Source organism: Nycticebus coucang, chromosome 6 (genome assembly GCF_027406575.1).
Source record: "Nycticebus coucang isolate mNycCou1 chromosome 6, mNycCou1.pri, whole genome shotgun sequence".
Classification (NCBI taxonomy): Eukaryota; Metazoa; Chordata; class Mammalia; order Primates; family Lorisidae; genus Nycticebus; species Nycticebus coucang.
The window spans coordinates 79,886,187-79,907,655 of NC_069785.1; the positions used below are offsets into that span (position 1 = coordinate 79,886,187).

A 21,469-nucleotide genomic window follows, 5' to 3' on the forward strand; every position below is an offset into this window, starting at 1 on the left:
ATTTTGATTCAGTTCTGTTTTTTGTTGCATATAGCTAGATGGTGCTCTTTATTCAATCCTAGTGTTCCTGTCTTTTAGTAAATGAATTGCAAATTGGAGCCATTCACATTTACTCTGTTTGCTAATCTATGTGGACTTTTTCTTACTATTCTATTTTGCATTTTATATTTACCAAGCTTTTTCCCCTAATTTTTTGGAAGATTGATGGAATTTCTGTTCTTTCATTTTTTTCATTGATGATTTCAAAATTACAATTCCTTTTTTATTCTACTGGTGTTTGCTTTTACAATTTTATAAGCCACTTTTATTTTTCAATCAAAATAAGAGTTGGGAAGGGAGGGAACAAGATGGCAGCTGAGTAACAGCTTCTTTGCAACCGGGCTCTGTGAGAATGGGGAGAGAAGATTCCAGGTACCTCTTGCAACCAGGTGCTGTGAGATTGGGGAGAGAAGATTCCACACACCTCTGACTCTTTAGAGACCTAAACCAGGACTCTTCCCTGAAACATCCCTTTGGGGTGCAGGGAGACAGCGAGAATCTTCTGGACCTCAGGAGGAAGACAACAGCAGTAGAGAAGTGGCAAGTGGTTGTGTTCGTTTGGTCTGAGGCCATGGCAACTGTAGCAGCTATAGCTACAATAGCAGCAAGATTGCAAAGAGGGAAGGCCTTCCCTGTGGGTTTTTTTGTGTGTGTGTGTTTTTTTTTTTTTGGACTGGGGCACTTGGTTGAATTACCTTGGGAGAACTTGGGCAAGAGTGCAGGTGAATTTAAGTGTTGTTCAGGATCTGGGACTGAGCCACTAGGCCGGAACAGAGCTAATATTGTTTGGCTGTGGGCCGTGTGCAGCCATTGTGGTCGAGCTGCCCTGCAGGCTCCGCTCTCAGGTTCGCAAAATGAGGCCCAGGCTGGGAGACCTTTGGCGAGTGATCTGGTGACTATGAACAGCACCAAATCTAGGACTGAGATGCTGGGGAAGAGTGGACCTTTCAGTGTTTGGCAGTAGGAGAGCTGTCTTGCAGCCCACAGGGGCATAAAGTGAGGTCAGTTTGGGTGCACCTGGTAAGTGGGCAGGCACTTCAGGAGAGATCCCAGTGACACAGGCTTTCCTGGAAAAGCCTCTGCTCAGCCAAGGTTAACAGTTTAAAGTATCTTTTAAGTAGGCAGAGGAGAGATTCAGGATCTCAACCCTGCAGGTTTGAGGGTAATGAAGTCAGCAGATGCCTCCAATTTCCATCTCATACAGCTGTATCAGCATTGTGATTAGCATCTCGTACTCCAGCAGATCACCCATTGTGCAGATAATATTCCGCAAGATACATAGACTGCTTTGTTTTTGATCCCCTCCTTTTATACTTCAACGCCTCCCCAGGTTTTTCTTTATTCTTCTTCATTTTTCTAGTGTAAATATAATTTTTCATTGTTGCCTTCTTTAATAGTAAGAACTTCATTTTTGCTAGGTGTTTCTGTCCCTCTTATTCGTTTTTTCCCCCATTTTTATCCTGTAAGGTTTTCTGTATGTTTGGTTTGGTTTGGTTTATAGTATTTTTGTTTTTCCTCTCTATTTGTCTGCTCAGGCTGGCAAAGAGCTGCTCAAGGAACCCTCAAGGGAACCATCCAACCCAGCACCCCCAGAGGTTAGGGGTTTTTAAGGTATAGGTCAAAGTACCCTACTGTATACTTTTATTAATCCTGTCTCCCTATTTATGTTCCTCTCTTCTTTTTGTCAATATTTCCTTTTACTCACTCTTTCCTTTTTATTTTTTCATTTTTTTAATCTTTTCTCCCGTTTTGCTCATCCTTTTCATCCTATACCAAAAGCACTCATCTAAACCTTAGGTCAGAGGCACGGTAATGTAAAGAGCAAGTGGAAGTGAAAGAAAATTAGGGCAAGGAGACAGGTAAAAGAAAATACTCATGAGGAAGAAACAGGAGAAAAATCCTGGCAACATGAAAAACCAGTTCAGAGCATCCCCCCAAGGGACCAGGAGATAGTTACTGCAGAGGATTCCACCTGTAAGGAAATGTTAGAAATGACAGAAGGGGAATTTAAAATACAGATGATGAAAACAATGAAGGAAATTGCTAAGAAAGTGGAAAATAACCAAAAGGAAATCTAGAAACAGAATCAAAACGAGATGAATGTTATGAAGAAAATGGAAAGGATATAGCAGAGCTGAAGGCATTGAACCAATTAGGTAACTTAAAGATGCAATAGAAAGTATCAATAACAGATTAGACCATGCAGAAGAAAGAATCTCAGAGGTAGAGGACAAAGCTCTTAAGATAATTCAGATAGTTAAGGAGACAGAAAAGCAGAGAGAGAAAGCAGAACATTCACTGACAGAATTATGGGATTTTGTGAAACATTCAAACATACGAGTTATAGGTATTCCAGAATGCCCTAGAGGAATAGAGGCCATACTAGAGAATATTATAAATGAAAATTTCCCACATATCACTAAAGACACACTCCTTTCACAGGGGTATCTGACCACAGGTCGTCTCACCTCTAATTGAGCATCTCTAAGACACATTGTGATGAATCTGTTCAAAGTTAAGACAAAAGAAAAGATCCTTCAATCTGTAAAGAGTAAGTGCCATTTGACCTACATGGGCAAAGCCATCAGGGTGACTGCAGACTTCCCTAATGAAACTTTTCAAGCCAAAAGACAATGGTCATCAACTTATAATCTACTTCAACAAAACAATTTCCAGCCCAGAATTCTATATCCTGCTAAGCTAAACCTTTAAAATTGACAGAGACATCAAATCTTTTATTGATATACAAACACTGAGGATATTTGCCACAACCAGACAAACTGTACAGGAAATACTTCAACCTGTTCTACACCCTGACCATCACTATGGACCACCAGCAAAGTAAGCACCCAGAAATTAAAGGACAGAACCTAGCTTCCACAATCATGCAAAAGATAAAACTAAGCAATGGACTTACTTTTCTTCAAAATAAGATGAATAGAATGCTACCACACTTATCTATTATTCCAATAAATGTTAATGACTTAAATTCCCCACTGAAGAGGCATAAACTGGCTGACTAGATAAAAAAACAGAAGCTATCCATTTGCTGTCTGCAAGAAACACACCTAGCCTCAAAATACAAAACTCAGAGTTAAGGCTTGAAAGACAATTTTTCAAGCAAACAGAATTCAGAAGAAAAGAGAAGTTGCGATCTTATTTTCAGATACAAGTGGATTGAAAGCAACTAAAGTCAAAAAAGACAAAGACGGACACTTCATATTTGTCAAGGGAAAAATACAACAAGACATTTCAATTCTAAATATTTATGCCACAACTTAAATGGTCCCAGATTCTTGAAACAGATCTTAATTAGTCTGAGCAATAGAAAGCCTATAACACCGTAATAACAGGGAATTTTAACACTCCTCTGACAGAGTTGGACAAATCCTCTAAACAGAAATTAAACTAAGATATAAGGGACTTAAATGAGACCCTAGAACAACTGTGCTTGATAGACATATATAGAACACTCTATCCCAAAGATAAAGAATATATATTCTTCTCATTGGCACATGGAACATTCTCCAAAATTGATCATATCCTAGAACACAAAACAAACCTCAATAGAATCAAAAGAATGAAATTTTACCTCGTATCTTTTCAGACCACAACATGTTAATGATGGAACTCAACTCCAACAGAAACATTCAACCTAACACAAAGGCATGGAAATTAAACAACCTTATGCTAAATAACAGTTGGGTGCAGGAAGGAATAAAAGAGGAAATCATTAACTTCCTTGAGCATAACAACAATGAAGATACAAGCTATTAAAACTTGTGGGATATGGCAAAAGCAGTCCTGAGAGGAAAATGTATTGCTTTAGATGCCTAAATCCAAAAAACAAAAAGAGAGCGCATCAACAAACTCACAAGCCATCTTATGGAATTGGATAAAAAGAAGAACAATCTAAGCCTAAACCCAGCAGAAGAAAAGAAATATCTAAAATTAAATCAAAGATTAATTAAATTGAAAACAAAAGAATCGTTCACAAAGTTAATGAAACGAGGAGTTGATTTGTTAAAATAATAAATAATATAGTAAACTTTTGGCCAGATTAGCTAGAAATAGAAAAGTAAAATCTCTAGTAACCTCAATTAGAAATGATAAAGGGGAAATAACAGATGCTACAGAGATACAAGAGATCATCTCTGAATACTACCAGAAACTCTATGCCCAGAAATTTGACAATGTGGAGGAAATGAATCAATATTTGGAATCACACACTCTCCCTAGAGTTAGACAGGAAGAAATAGAGCTCTGAATAGACCAATTTTAAGCACTGAGATCCAGGAAACAATAAAAAAATCTCCTCCCACCAAAAAAAATGCCCTGGTCTGGATGACTTCACACCAGAATGCTGTCAAACCTTCAAAGAAGAGCTTATTCTCATACTTCAGAAATTATTCCCAAAAATTGAGAAGGAAGGAATCTTCCCCAACACATTCTATGAAGCAAACATCACCCTGATACTAAAACCAGCAAAATACTCAACTAAAAAAGGAGAATTTCGGACCAATTTTACTAATGAATATAGACGCAAAAATTCTCAACAAAATCCTAGCAAATAGATTACAGCTTAAATAATTAGATTACAGACATTAAAAAGGTCATACATCATGATCAAATAGGTTTCATCCCAGGGATGCAAGGCTGGTTTAACATACGCAAGTCCATAAAAGTTATTCACCATATCAACAGAAGCAAAAACAAAGACCATGTGATCCTTTACTAGATGCAGAAAAAGCATTCAATAAAATTCAGCATCCTTTTCTAATTAGAACACTGAAGAGTATAGGCATAGGGACATTTGTTAAACTGATCAAAGCTATCTATGACAAACCCACAGCTAATATTTTACTGAATGTAGTAAAACTGAAAGTTTTTCCTCTTAGATCTGGAACCAGACAAGGTTGTCCTCTATAACCAATACAATTCAACATAGTGCTGGAGGTTCTGGCCAATACAGTTAGGCAAGAGAAGGAAATAAAGGGCATCCAAATGGGGGCAGAGGAGGTCAAACTCTCCCTGTTTGCTGACAATATGATCTTACACTTAGAGAACTCCAAAGACTCCACCACAAGACTCCTGGAAGTAATAAAAAAAAGAAAAATAGTAATGTCTCAGGATATACAATCAACGTCCACAAATCAGTAGCCTTTGTATACACCAATAATAGCCAAGATGAGAGGCTAATTAAGGACACAATCCCCTTTACTATAGCTTCAAAGAAAATGAAATACCTAGGAATATACCTAACAAAGGAAGTGAAGGACCTCTATTATGAAAATTATGAAACCCTAAGAAAAGAAATAGGAGGTGATATTAATAAATGGAAGAATATACCATGCTCATGGCTGGGAAGAATCAACATTGTTAAAATTTCTATACTTCCCAAAGCAATCTACAGATTCAATACCATCCTTATTAAAATACCAACAATATTGGAAAACATAATTCATTGTTTTGTATGAAACCAGAAAAAATCCTGTATGGCTAAGGCAGTTCTTAGTAATAAAAACAAAGCTGGGGACATCAGTCTACCAGACTTTAGGCTATACTATAAAGCCATAGTGGTCAAGGCAGTATGCTACTGACACAAAAATAGAGACATAGACATTTGGAACCGAATAGAAAACCAGGTAATGAAACTTAACATCTTACAGCCATCAAATCCTCGATAAACCAAATAAGAACAAACACTGAGGGAAAGACTCCCTATTGAATAAATGGTTCTGGGAGAACTGGATATCCACATGTAAAAGACTAAAACTGGACCTGCACCTTTCTCCACTCTCAAAAATTGATTCAAGATGGATAAAAGACCTAAATTTAATACATGAAATGATAAAAATCCTCCAAGAAAGAATTGGAAAAACTTGAAGATATCAACCAGGGCAAAGACTTTATCAAGACGACTGCCATGGAAATTGCAACAACAGCAAAAATAAACAAATGGGACTTAATGAAACTTTAAAGCTTCTGTACAGCTAAGGAGATAACAACCAAAGCAAATAGACAACCTACACAATGGGAAAGGATATTTGCATATTTTGAATCAGACAAAAGCTTGATAACTAGGATCTATAGAGAACTCAAATTAATCCACATGATAAAAGCCAACAATCCCATGTATCAATGGGCAAGAGACATGAATAGAACCTTCTCTAAAGACAACAGATGAATTGCTAACAAACATATGAGAAAAATGCTCATCGTCCCTAATTATTAGAGAAATGCAAATCAAAACTACCCTGAGATACCATCTAACCCCAGTGAGAATGGCCCACATCACAAAATCTCAAAACTGTAGATGCTGGCGTGGATGTGGAGAGAAGGGAACACTTTTACACTGCTGGTGGGACTGCAAACTAATACAACCTTTTTGGAAGGAAGTATGGAGAAACCTCAAAGAACTCAAGCTAGACCTCCCATTTGATATTGCAATTCCATTACTGGGCATCTGCCCAGAAGGAAAAAAATCCTTTTATCATAAGGACACTTGCATTAGACTGTTTATTGCAGCTCAATTTACAATCGCCAAAATGAGGAAACAGCCTAAAGGCCCACCAACCCAGGAATGGATTAACAAGCCATGGTATATGTACACCATGGACTACTATTCAGCCATTAAAAAAATGGAGACTTTACATCCTTTGTATTAAACTGGATAGACGTAGAACACATTATTCTTAGTAAAGCATCACAAGAGTGGGGAAGCAAGAATCCTATCTACTCAATTCTCATATAAGGACAGGTGATGACCTACTACATGGTGGGGGGGTGGGGAAGGAGAGAGGGAAGAATGGAGCAAGGTAAGGGTAGGGGAGAACAGAAAGTAAAGGAGGGAGGGGGTGGGGGAAGGGAAGAGCAGAGAGAGGGAAGGAGGGAGGAGTGTGGGGGGGGTCACAGTGTGTGACACCCCTTTTGGGGGTGGGACACAATTATAAGAGGGACTTTACCTATAAATACAATCAGTATAACCTAGTTATTTGTACCCTCAATGAATCCCCAACAATAAAAAATAAAAAATAAGAGTTTGTCATTATATAGGATAAGAGCCTTAGCAGACTTTGATTTTTGCAATCATTTCCCATGTTGACATGCTGTGGGACTTTATTTCTAGATTTTCATTAAATTTTCTTCTGTAAGTTTAACTCTCAGTTTTACTGATTTCTTGCTTTCCATTGTTTTCATGTGTCCCATTTCTTTCTCAAAGATTAATTTTTATCTATTTCATTCGCTAATAATCCTTAAATAATAGACCTATGGTTGACAAATTTTCTGGTCTTATATATTTGAAAGTGTATTTGTTTTTCTCTCTCACATGACCATTTTTTTAAGAAAAGAATTCTAGGTTCTAAATACTTTCTTACTCAGAACTTTGAGATTCTCATTTCATCTCTCTGGTCTGTGGCACTACAATGGTGATGGTATGTGGCAGGGAGGGATCTTTCTCCCCATCCTTTCATTAGTTCTCCATCTCATCACCTTATTGGCTGGCCCAGGACTTTCTCCTCCTCCTGGGACCAGGCATCTCTGGACTTGGGGCAGCACAGTAGCCACTGCGACCCTTCACAGAATCTCGTTCTGCATGCAATTTAAGCTAGTTTTCCTTCTACCTGATTTCATTTGCCTTCTAACTTTCAGTGATTTCTTATAGCTTCTATTCCATAGAGAGTGATCTTTCTTTCTTTCTAGAGTTATGATTTAATGTTATAATGTCTTTTCTATCATTTTTAAGATTCAGGGTGAGAGTGGAAGATATTCAGTCCACCATTGAACTGGGTGGCAAATATTATACTTCAGAATAATTAAAATTTATTCTATCTCTTGCTTCAAATTTCGTGCTCTGTTTGGCATTGATCTGAACTATTATGTAAGTTAGAAAATATAAAAGTTTAAGAATTGCTACTCTTTTCCAATTTTAGGCAGTATTTTTTATCACTATCAATTATGAAAGAAAAAGAACACTGTACTTAGAATAAATAATACTTTGGAGATCATTAAGAACCCTCCCAATAGTAGATCCATTAATTAATGATTTTTGAATACTTCTCAGATTTGTTATACCTAAGCAATTCCTAGTCTTCTGTTCTCTTTATCTTACCCTAAATAAGCTTTCTTTTCTACCATTTCATCAAAACACCTCTTGTCAAGTAGTCTAGTGGCCTCTTTGTTGCTAAATCCAATGGTCTCTCCTTTCTCACTTTGTTCATTCATTGAGAAAGAAATGATGCAGTTGATCCACTCCTCATCTTGAAGTATTTTCTTCAGTTGACTTCTTTATTATCACTTGTACCTGGTTGTTTCTTTTTGTACTGGACTGGGCCTGGAGGGTCTAGATGGCCTGACAGTTGATGTTCACTGTGGATGAGCCTCTACTTCCAGTAGCCAAGTCAGAACTTTTGTGACTGAAATATGAAAAATTCTATTGCATAGCCAGAGGTCCTCAAACTGCGGCCCATGGGCCACATGAGGCAGTGTAATTGTATTTGTTTCCGTTCTGTTTTTTTACTTCAAAATAAGATATGTACAGTGTGCATACGAATTTGTTCACAGTTTTTTTTTTTAAACTATAGTCCGGCCCTCCAACAGTCTAAGGGACAATGAACTGGCCCCCTGTTTAAAAAGTTTGAGGACCCCTGGACCCTTGTGAAGCCTTTGCTTGTCATTTGGCCAAGTTCATAGTCACTGTAGAAGAGACTGTACAAGTTCAACAGCTACCAAGATGTAATTCATTGGAGGTTAATGTAACACAACTTTCTCTGAATTTTTCTGTATATTTGACTTTGTTCCTTCTTATCTCCTTGTCCTCTCACTTCATGAGCCTGCCTTCTTCCTGTGAGTTCAATGAGAATTAATCCCTTGGTAATCTCATTCATTTTCATGGCTTTAAACAGCTGATGGATTTTAAAATTACATCTTCATTCCAGACCTCTTCCTCGTACTCCAGATGCATATATCCATCTTGCTATTGAGCATTGCCACCTAGATGTCTGTTCATTTGGACTTCCCATATAAGCATGTGCAAAATCCAACTCCTATTAAACTGTGTCCCCAAACATTATCTTATAACTTAGAATCTTATTTATCTTGAGAAAGGTAACTCTGTCCTTTAAATTGAAGGTAATGTTTTTGGAGTCATCTTTTTTTCCACATTCCACTTTCAATTCATCAGCAAATTCTGCTGGATCTACCTTCAAGATAGATTCAGAATCTTACCACTGTTCAGTGCGTTCATAATAGCTACACTAGGGTAATTTGCCATCATCTCTCATCTGCATTATTGCAGCTACCTCCTGATTAGTCTTACTGCTTCTGTCCTTGCTTACTACAGTCTGTTTCCCATAGGAAAACCAGGATATTCTTTTAAACCATCGGTTTGGCAAAATGACAGTAGCTACAGAAGCATTTTTCAGTTCTTCAAATCCTCACTTAGGAACTAGATAATTAATTAACAAAACCAAAACCCCATTACAGAATTTACAACCAAAGCACATTACTGGGTATTCCCATGAAATCCAAAAACAAGTGGATGAGAACAAACAGCCATAAGACCTGCATGGTCTTGGCATCAGTGTGGGAGAATGAAAACAGAAGCACCTGGGCTAATATAGATAAAGGGAAAGGATAATCCTGAAATAACTGACATGTTTTCCCTGGAAAGTGTAGAGCACAATTTGAGAAAGCATCCAAATCTCATTCTTGTAGGAAGGGTTTATGTGAACAATATTCCCTTAGTTCTTGTTCTTGCATAATTTTGTGTCCTCAGAAATCAGTTTTGCCAGGTACAGAATCTTTGACCCACATTTTCTTTTCTTCGAGATCTTAAATACCATTGGAATTATTTTCTATTCAGTTTTTCTGTGAATTTAAAATTTCTTTAAAAAATACAGCCTATTTAAAAAGAAACTAATAGAGAATGAACTTTAAAGAGTTAAAATGACTAAAGAGACATCAAAATAAGGACTGGTGATGAACACTGAAGTTATACCTTCTTGTAGAACTAATATTAACTGATTTCCAGAAGGAAGAGAACATGTATGCAATGGCTGTATCTCAGATAATTGTATAATATCACTGTAAGAAAAAGATATGGGGCAATGGGGAAGATACATGCCAAAAATTAACCAATTGGTGATGTAAGATTATAGAGACTAGGTAAAAGTCTTATACCACTGAATTTGAATTATATGAACTTAAAAGGCATTTTATCTTTTAAGAAAAGATAGTCTTGGGCGGTGCCTGTGGCTCAAAGTGGTAGGGCGCCAGTCCCATATGCCAGAGTTGGTGGGTTCAAACCCAGCCCCGGCCAAAACCCTCAAAAAAAAAAAAGAAAAGATAATCTTTAAAAAAAGATTAAATATATAAATTTTTGTGCGTGTAGTCAGCCCTCCATATCCATGGGCTCCATATCTGTGGATTTAGCCACCTGAAGATCAAAAATATTTGAAGAAAATAGTTGCCTTTGTACTGAATATGTACTTCTTTTTCTTGTGATTATTCCCTAAACAATATGGCATAACAACTATTTACATAGCATATAATACATAGCATTGTATTAAGTGTTATATATAATCTAAAGATGATTTAAAGTGTATAGGAGGATGTGTGTAGTTTGTATGGAAATAGTACAACAGTTTATATCAGAGACTTGAGCATCCATGGATTTTGGTATCTCTTGGAGGTTCTGGAACCAATCCCCCATGAATGCCGAAGGACGACTGTATATGTGATTAACACACATTCATACACACGTGTATGTATGTGTGTCACACACATTTATTCATTTCTTAGCTCTGTTTATTGAAGAGGGTTGGAAAGAGTGACCAACTCATTAGCAGTGGACATCTATAGTGCTCACTGATTTGGGGCTTGAGATACCATTTCTCGGCTGAGCATGGTGGCTCATGCCTATATGGGAAGCTAAGGCAGGTGGATTGCTTGAGCTCAAGAGTTAGAGACAAGCCTGAATGATAGTGAGATCCCATCTCTACTAAAAATAAAAAAATTATCCAGGCATATTGGTGGAGACTACATGTAGTCTAAGCTGCTCAGGAGGCTGAGGCAAGAGGATCACTTGGGCCCAGAGTTTGAGATTGCTGTGAACTGTGATGCCACAGCACACTACCCCAGGTAGACAGAGTGAGACTCTTGTCTCAAAAAAAAATAGAGACACCATTTCTCACTAAAAAAAATAAGAGCATTTTAAAGAATGTCTCATTCTGATTTTAATGTCTTATACCATACTGGAAGGCAAGGAAGTGCCCAAGACTGCTAGGAGCCAACTTGAAGAGTTTCTTATTGTCCAAATTTTAGACTTCAGAATTTAGACTTCAAAAAGAATAATAATTGCAACTGAATGAAACCTGTCAAGTAATTTAAAACCATGAGTTCACAGTATTTTTACAGCTTATTTGGTTGCCCTCAGAGGATTATGGGAAATCATTTCATTATTTTGAGAACTAGTAAGTGAAGTCAAAGAAGTGAATATTTTTCTTGCCTGTGTGAACTTTTTTTTTTTTTTAGTGACAGTCTCACTTTGTCGCCCTCAATAGAGTGCTGTGGCATCACAGCTCACAGCAACCTTCAGCTCTTGGGCTTAGGCAATTCTTTTGCCTCAGCCTCCCAAGTAGCTGGGACTACAGGTGCCCTCCACAATGCCTGGTTATTTTTTGGTTGCAGTTTGGCCAGAGCTGGGTTTGAACCTGCCACCCTCGGTATATGGGGCCTGTGCCCTACCCTCTGAGCCACAGGTACCGCCGTGGACTTGATAACCAAATAGCAAATGAAGAGAACTTTCTCTTTATAAAATTATTTTAGCTGACAAATGAAAATAATGCTTTTTCTCTACCTCCAGTTATTGTTCTTCCAAAAAATTCAGTCCTGAGTCCAATTAGGTAAGGTAGCACCAGCAGCCATCTGCACAGGGGGCAGGGGAAGCATAGTCAGAGACAGCAGTGGCACAGTGGGGATGTTAGAGCCTGTGCAGGGTGAGGAGAACGTTTGTACAGGGAGGCAGCACAGTGGGCAGGCTCAGAGCCCAAGCAGCAGGAAGGAAGCTTCCATCTGTATGGGGCAGAGCACCATGACGTGGTACGGGGATTCAGCAGAGTGAGCTGGGCTTCCGCATGAAAGGATCTCAGCAGGGTCTGTCAGAGCCCAAGTGAAGGGGGAAACTCAAGTAGGGTGAAGAATGTGAAGGAATCCACAATGGATAGTCAGATTCTGAGCCAGAATATACATTCAGAAACAAAGATGGGTGATCTGTTAGGGCGGGGGATTGGTCAAATAAATACCTACATTAAGGATGGTAAAAGGCAGGTTACTCACTGCTGGAGAAGGGTGTTAAAAATAGCCAGGGAGAATAGAAAAACCCTGTAATGATGCATTGGAAGTATCAAAGTTAACATGTATTTTCTGATATATATAGATAAATACAGATACATGTGTGTTTATATATATTTAAATATATGCTTATTTATAAAATAATATGCATGCATTCCCTAGACCTTTCCTCTAGGAATGTGAGCCTTGGAGCAGGACACCTGATAGCCTCAAGCACATCTAGCCTACCCTTCTAAGTGTGGGAATGGAGCAGTTTCCTAAAAGGGAAAGACGGGGTCTTTTTCAACAAGAAGGAATGTTGGCAGGCAAACACGAAAGGCATCTGCTATATGAAGCATTATATGTACTTTGGTTTTTTTTAAACTTTTAGTGGGAATATCAAAAGGTAATTATTTGATTTTTTTTAAGATTTTATATTTAGAAATACAGGCCTAAGCATAATATTTAAAAACAGAAAGGGAACCAATAACCCTACATTTAGAACTGGTACCTTCCAAATGGGGAAGATGAAAGAAAAGGAAAAAGTTAATGTATTTATATCTTCTTGTCTGTCACTCTAAAGAACAATATTATAGTTGCTAAAGTAGACCCCATCCACCTTCTTACACTTTCCCAAAACTTCCAAATTATCCTAGTGGACCCCCCAACCCCCACCCCAACTAAGCTTTACTGTGATAAAAGTTAAGGTTCTTTAGAGAGATAGTTTTTCATTTCACATTTACCAGTGACTAATTTGAGCTTACAGTTATTGGAATTCATTTAAGTTTTAATATGAAAATATCTGATCTTACAACATTCCCCACAAAGATACTTAGCTGACTGATACTTTTCATGTTTTTGGTTAGGAGTTACAAAGCCTTCACTTTTTCTTTTCATGCTAGAAAAATTATGTGCCAGAAATAACCCAATTAACAATTTCTTATATAGTTTCAAATAGCTAGAAGGTGGATGTTGAATGTTCCCATCACAAAGAAATGATAAATGTTTGAGATGATGGATATGCTAATTATCCTGATTTGATCACTATACATTATATGTATTGAAACATCTCTGTATGCCATAAACATGTATAACTATGTGTCCATTTTTAATGTTAATTTTTTTTAAAAAACTGCACTCTCTAAGAAGTTCCTGTTCTTGCACAACAGGAACGATACAGCTTTCAGAGCTTGACTCAGTGACGTTCTATACTTATTTATAGGATAAATCAAAATCTGGTAGTTGTTTTCCTGAGGGCCTGGGTTATTTTTGGCATTTCTGTGCAGGCAGGGGATGAGGTTGGAGGTGTAGCTCGTGTTTCCAGAACATCCCCTCCCTTGATTTGGCATTCTTCCGTGGAAGGGGGTTCATGTGAACCCCAGATTTGATTTACCTCACGGCGAAATATAAGCCTCTTGTATTCTGTGAATTAAAGTAGTCCTTGTGCTTCCCTAAGTGATCCCAGTTTTCAGTGGAATGTGCGCATTCTTGGTCAGAATTCTGCCAGGTTCATATGCATCCATTGCTAAAGCTGGATATTTAGTTACATGGGGTGCAGACTTTAGCCAAAAGCTGAAGTGGCTACTTATCTATCATAATGAAGTCAATGAAGTCCACTGCCAGTATTTTTCTGTATGATAAGGTCAGTTACTCTAATCAGATGGGCCTCTAGCCCATATTTGATTAGAAGGGAAAAGAAATAATTGCTATTATTCTTTTTGCATTTTTATATTCCCTTTTTCCTTTTGTTAGATTAAGATCTTCTGTCAGTGCAGGATGTTAATAGTTGACTATTTATTAAATGTCTAGTAAATGCTGAAAGGTATATTACTTTACTTATCTCTAATCTCCAAAAACTCTAAAGGAAAAATATTATCCTGTTTTTTAAGATAAAGAAATTGAGATTCAGAGAAGTTAAGTAACTTACCCAGGATTTATATACATTGTATGTGCTAGAGCCAGAATTCATCATAGGTACTTAGAGTTTAGAATTTATATGTTTGTTCTTTGATTTACTAAAGTAAACTTTACATAGACAGCTTATGTTTACACTAGAGTTTACAAGTACTTTTTAGCCACAGCTGCTTTTGAGAAATTATTAAATTTTTCATAATAAATTTTTAGATAAAATTGTATTCTAAGAAATTATTCATTTGTGAATAAAATTCCTTCTTTAAATTGATATAAAGACAAAAGTATGAGATTTGAAGATCAAATGCTTAGATTTTGAGTCTCAGTCATACCTTTCACTAACAGTGTTTCCTTTGGAAAGTCACCTAATTTCCCTGAGCCTTACTTTTTTCATTTTTCAAATAGGAATAATACTAACCAACAATATTGTTGAGCAGATTAAATATGACCATGTACATGAAAGTATTTTGTAACCTATTATGTTATAGATATTATTAAGATTAATATAAAGAAGAAATGTCTTTATATACTATTCATTTAATATCTATCAGGTGCGTGTCTGTGTAAGTGGCATGCTCATTGGGAAGGACAAATCAGTGGCAGGGAAACAAGTGCTCTCTCATGAAGTTAATGCTCTGCTTCTGTGCTATGCAGTACACCAGCTTCCAGCCACGTGTGACTGTGGACATTTTAATTATTAAAGTTAAATACAATTTAAAATTCAGTTCCTCAGTCACACTAACTGCACTTCAAGTGCTTACTAGCCATATGTGGGCAGCCCCTCTCCTGCTGTGCAGTGCAGAAAGAGAACATTTTCATCCTCACGGAGAATTCTGCCTGCTAGAACCCGGATGTGAAACTAGTTAGTTAAATATTTGTTCACCTCTGATGAGTACTTTGAGGGAATATAGTCAAATCAGGGAAAGGAATGTTTGTGCTAAGAACCCAAGGGTAAATAAGAATATGCTAGGCAGTGTAGGAGTGGAGGAAGCATTTCAGAAGGAAGAAATGAAGAATATTTGTAAAGACACTGACGCAGGAGGCAGAGGGACTGAGATCCGGAAAGACCTCATGGATATAGAGCCTTTGTGGTGGGATTAGCCATACATGGGAGGGACGGCCCTCCTTGATTGTAAGAGAAACAAAGGAGCGGATGTGTAAACCATAGATAGACTTGTCGATTTTGTGGCAGAACGTATGTGTGTGTGTGTGTGGGGGGGGGGGGTGTTCCAGTAGCTTCCATTTTCTCTATGAAGCATAAGATCTTTTTATGAAAGAGACAAAAAGGAAAGGGTAGAATTTTGAAGAGAGTGAGGAATAAATATATGAAGCAAGTCTTTGAGGATAATGAGAGAATGATCAGAACAGAGAGACTTGGTAATCTCTTGACTCAGCAGTCATACCAGTCTTTTGCTTGGTATGACTTTTTTTCAGGTTTGGAAATAGAAAAGACTGGCAGTTTTCATTAATCTGGCTAAATAATGCAAGGCACCAAGAATGGCGCCTTGCTCACAGTAAGAGCTAAACAAACATTATCACCACTGGAGGGGTTTGTCTAATAGGAGTAACACAGAGAACCACAAGAGAGAATGAATTTGAAATAAGAGCAGCAAAGAAGTACTACACACAGTCCTCTTAATGAAGAACCTTACAGTATGGGTAATCCATAGCTTTTCCTGTGAAAAGCAAATAAGCACTCTGTTGTCCAATGACATCTACAGTGGTAGGCAGTCCTCAAACTACCTGCAAACTAGAACACAAGGAGTTTAACATTCTGAGAATTTACAATGTTTATAATTTCCAAGCCTACCTTGAGGATTTAAATCAAAATGTAAAAACCCGTTCAGGTTCTCGTACCTATTTTCTCTGCCGTCATCTCCCTATTTCTAGTTCTTTTCTACTTTAAGGGTCATACCATCCTCTAGTTCTGTTTTGTGCCGTGAGGGTTAGATTGGTAGAAGTGAATACGAAGTAATACCAGCCTTGTGAGTTGTTCGTTTTTACCTCCCCTCAGGTCCTCTATGAAGCATGTTCATATATAATACTGAAAGTAACTTGTGTTTCAAAATGTTTAGGAAAATGAAATATTATAGTCCAATCATTAATGTCATTCTTTCCTTTCATTTTGAATTAAAGGCTTCAACGATTAGCCAAAGATCTTCTAAAACAACTACAAGTACAAGACAGTGGCTCATGGGCAAACAATAAGATTTCTGCTTTAGATCGGACACTAGGTGAGATCTCTAGGATATTGGAAAAAGAGGTATGTGGCTGATCCCTGACTTTTAACCTTAATCTTTGTGGTCCTTTCTCACTCTGATAACTAGGACTAGAAAGTAGATCTCAGTATATGCCTTTCTTTTGTGTTTTCAATTGATGGATGTTTTTTAATTTTGTACCTTTAAATTGTTTTCAGTTGTTTAATCAAAAGTGTTTTCAATTTTTTTAATTAAAGACCTCTTTAGGTCTTGGTTTTCTCATTCATGTTTTCCTCATACAAACAAAATGAAATTCCTTAATCAGCAATAATAATAATAAAGATATATGATTTTATGGCAGAAAATATAAAATTTTGAATTATATAGATCATAAACACAATCGTACTTCTACAAAACACCAATTTCTCCCGTTTCTAAGAGATTGGCAGATTTCTTTAATGACTTACAGCAAGGGAGTCCAACTTTTTATTTCTGCTGCACATTGGAAGAATGGGAGTTGTCTTGGGCCACACAGTAAATACATAAACACCAACAAAAGCTAGTTAGCCAAAAAAAAAAAAGTCCGTGTATATTTTTAATGATATCTGACACCACAGATAAGCAAAAAAGTCCTCAGAAAATCATCAGGCAGCCTGTAGACTCCAGGTTGGACACCCCTGATTAGAGCCATTGAGTGTTTCAATTATAGTTAAAACATCCTTAATGATTTTAAAGGTATTTATTAGTCACTGTAGAAAAATGAAATGTTGCATATACAAAGAAATAAAACTCTTTATAATATCAACTATTAAAATTTTAATTTATTTTATAATCCTTTTGTTGTACTTTTTACATTATTTTATCTGGCTAATTTTATCATAACTCTTTCTCATGTCTTGTAAAATTCTTTGTAGCTGAATAAACATATCACAGTTTTTTACATAATTTATAACAGTTTAGTTGTCTCTAATTTTCCATTTAAGGTAATGGCCATCTTTGTTTATTAACTGCCTTTTTCTTTTTCTGATTTAAAATTACTATGTAAAATACTTCATTTATTTTTTAAAAAATGGTAATTAAAATAGTAGAAATATAATGAACAACTATGAACTCACCACCCAATGTAAGAGTTAGACTATTACCAGTACATTTATGGGTTCCCAGGGTGATCCTTTCTTACATTACCACAGTCCCCTGCAGTGAATAGAGCTTTATTGCCTTATCACTTAAATAATGTTATTTAGTTTTGCTCATTTTTTACTTCATAGACTTCTACAATATTTTTTCAGTCAAAATCATGTTCTGAGTTTTATTTAACTTTATAAATGGAGCTGTTTTTCATTCCTTTTCTCTAATGTATAGTAAATACTTCATTGTGATAATATTACAATTTTTTTATCCATTTTCTCAATAATGGACATTTCGGGGTATGTGTGTATGTTGGGGGGCAGAGAGTGTGTGAGTGTACCCACAGACATTCTTGTATCAAGGAAATTTCTTTAAATCAGGGAGTCTCAGGCTGTAATTGTGTCAGAATTGCCTGAATGCAGATTGCCAGGCCCTACCCTGGATTTCTGATTAAGTAAATTTGGACTCCCCAAATTTTTATTTTTAATATGTTTCCAAATGATGCTAATGCTGCTGCAGGCTGGGGCATGTGCAGGTCCAAGGGCTGTATTTTGAGAATCACTGCTGCAGTCTGGGGCCTGTGCCTCAGGCTCACATTGGCTGGGTTCTCAGGCAGGTGAATGGCCAACTTTACAAGACGGTGCTTAGCTGCACTGTGGTGTCAGATAGTGTGTGAGTGAGAGCAGCATAGGCAGCGTGGCAGCACAGCAGAGCTTGGAAGAGTTGGTTCTGCTGTGTGACATCCCCCTGTCAGATGTCAGAGGTTCAGAAACTGGTAGTTGTCAGACATTTAGCATATGGAGTGAGAGGTTTGATGGGCCTTAGGAAAAAAACTCTAATCTTTTCCAAGATTAGTATGTAATAATTATTTTTGTAAAGTATAAAGGATACTTACACTGACTTAAAAGGCAATTGCTTAAAGATACCACTACCCATACTTTATCTCATGAATGTTGTTTTAGATTGAGGTAATCACAGAATTTTTGAGGAAAAAGTAGAATGATCTATATGAGAAAGGTATTCAGTATAAAAATCCAAGTTATTTCATTCACAAAAGGGCAATTTACTGGAATACCACTGATTCCTTATAATTTCACTGAGAAAAATGTCTGGCTCCTAGTCTAAATGGTCTGTGTCAGGAACTTTGCTGTAAAGCTGTCCTCTGAGTATATACTGCAGGACCACCTAACAGTTTAAAGTTACCTACAATAAGATCTTTCTGCTACTTTTATAACTAAAATCCTTTTTACCTAGCCAAGACACACTCATTTTGTGAAGACTTCTGTAGAGTTAGGCTGTCATTTCAGTGTAATTCAGCTGATGATATTTATGATTTCAGTCTAGGAATTGTAAATAACCATTACTTTTTGTTTGGAAAACTGCCTAGGGTAACAAAATCATTAGAGCCAAAGCCAAGTGCCCAGTGAAGGATTTGAAGACAGTCTACAAGTGAAAAGGGTGGGACTGGTGGAACATGGACCAGCACCCATGGAGGAATGGTGACAGAGGACTCTTGAGGTCTAGATTATTAACTTAATCTAGATCTCAAACCACAGATGCTTTTCATGATTGCTTTGACACAGTTTTTCCTAAGATAGTTTTTCTAAAGTTCTGAAAACTATGTTAGAGCTAACAGGTTAAACTTGTGATGTATGCAAACACTCTTATAATGGAAAAGAGCAGAAAGCAGGGAGACCTGGGTTTTGTAGTACTTACCATGTGTCTCAGGTACCGTCTGGCTTTTTGGGTTCTCTGATTCTATTCAGACATAAAAAGTTCATAAGCTTTGTTTAATGTGTTATGCTTTTAAAAATCTTTAGCCACTTCTGTTTATAGACATATCTTGGTCTAGGGTACTTGTACCAACTTACCCAACAAAAACATGAAAATGCTAGGGTTGGGGAGCATTTTCTTAAAAGCATCAAAGAGCAAAGAAGAACTTAAAGAATTACCAGGCGAAAGGGATGGGGAGAGCCAGAATTTAGGAAGTTGTACATAAAACTGAATGTTCCCCAAAGCATTTGCCAGACTGGCCAAGTTGAGTTGTGGTTTACAGGTTTCACAGGGTAAAGGGACAAAAGTAAAACCCTAATGGCTGCTGAAGGTATTAAGTCTAACAGTAGATTTTCCCCATTTTCCTTTCATAAAGATAAGACTGCAACATCCTACTCCCTTACATAACAGTGAGCCCTCTCATCCCACCCCTAGAACTATAAAGAAAGTATATTGGCACAGTGAAAGTTATCATCCAGCCCTGGCATAGATTTGCAGCCCAAATTCATATCACCTGTATTATTTCATGTTAAATAATTTTGCAAGGACAATTGACTTTAGTTAAAAAACAACGAGGTGCAAAAGTAAGTCAGTCATGATGAGACATGAAGAAACAGAAACTGAAATGGCAAGGCTTTGTAATTAACTAGTCACAGATTGTAAAACTATACTTCCTAAAAGTAAAAGCCAAGCACCATCCATTGAATAGGGCATCTTTCCCCAGTGTATGTCAGTGTAAGTGTATCTGCTTTGTCAAAGATCAGTTGCATAGGTTTACATGTGGGTTCTCTGTTCTGTTCCATTGGTCCATGTCTCCATTTTTGTCCCAATATCATGCTGTTGTGGTTACTAAAACCTTGAACTGTAGTTTGAAGTCTGTTAATGTGATGCCTCCCGGTTTGTTCTTTTTGCTTAAGATTGCTTTGGGTATTTGGGCTCTTCTATGATTCCAAATGAAGAGCAGAATTATTTTTTTTTTAGATATGTGAAGCATGACCTTGGTAACTTAATGGAGATTACACAGAAATTGTAAATCCCTTATGTTGAAGCTATCTGTCCATGAGAATGAAATGTTTTTTATTTGTTTGTAGCCCCTGTGATTTCTTTCCTCAGAGTTTTGTAGTTCTCCTTGTAGAGATCTTTCATCTCCTTAGTTAAGTATATTCCTAGGTATTTTATTTTCTTTGTAGCTATCATGATGGTATGGGGTCTTTGATTTGACTCTCAGCTTCAGTATTATTAATATATATAAATGCTTCTGATTTACACACAATGATTTTGTATCCTGAAACTCTGATGAATTTATTTATTAATTTCAGGAGGCTCTTGGTGGATTTTGGGGGTTTCCTAGATACAAGATTATATCGTAGACAAAGACCAATAGTTTGACCTCCTCTTTCCCAATTTGGATTCCCTTAATATTCTTCTCTTGTCTGATTACCCTGACTAGGACTTCCAGCACTATGTTCAATAGGAGTGGTGACAGTGCCACATGCAATACAAAGAAACAGGACATCCATTAAGAGGTAATAGCCAGAATTTACAAAGAAGGCAAGCAAGTCAGCAAGACAACAACCAACCCTGTTAAAAAGTAGGTAAAAGACATGAACAGACACTTCTCAAAAAAAGAAAGCAAATTGGCCAGTAAACATATGAAAAAATACTCAACATCACTTATCATCAGGAAACTGCAAATGAAAAGCACATTGAAATATCCCTTTATCCCAGTTAGAAGGGCATTTATTTAAAAGTCCAAAAGCAATAGATGCTGGCATAGACATTGAGAGAAAGGAATTCTTATACACTGTTGGTGGGACTGCAAATTAGTACAACCTCTATGGAAAATAGTATGGAGATTCCTCAAAGAACTATAAGGAGACCTACCATTCAATCCAGTAATCCCACTACTGAGTATTTACCCAAAGAAAAATAAGTCATTTTATCAAAAACATATATGCACTTGAATGTTTATTGCAGCACAGTTGACAATTGCGATGATGTGGAATCAACACAAGTGCCCATCAGTTCATGAGTGGATTAATAAAATGTGGGTATATACACTGTGGAATACTCAGCTATACAAAAAA

The 21,469-nt window shown here is 37.0% G+C and overlaps 1 protein-coding gene across 1 annotated transcript in view; it reads left to right on the top strand.

Annotated features, from left to right (window-relative positions):
* SCAPER (S-phase cyclin A associated protein in the ER) overlaps nucleotides 1–21,469 on the top strand; it is a 580,407-nt gene that overhangs the window by 334,011 nt on the left and 224,927 nt on the right. Inside the window, exon 23 of the mRNA XM_053594624.1 lies at nucleotides 16,420–16,546. Within this exon, the coding sequence (XP_053450599.1) occupies nucleotides 16,420–16,546 (127 nt within the window). The remainder of the gene's footprint in view (nucleotides 1–16,419; nucleotides 16,547–21,469) is intronic.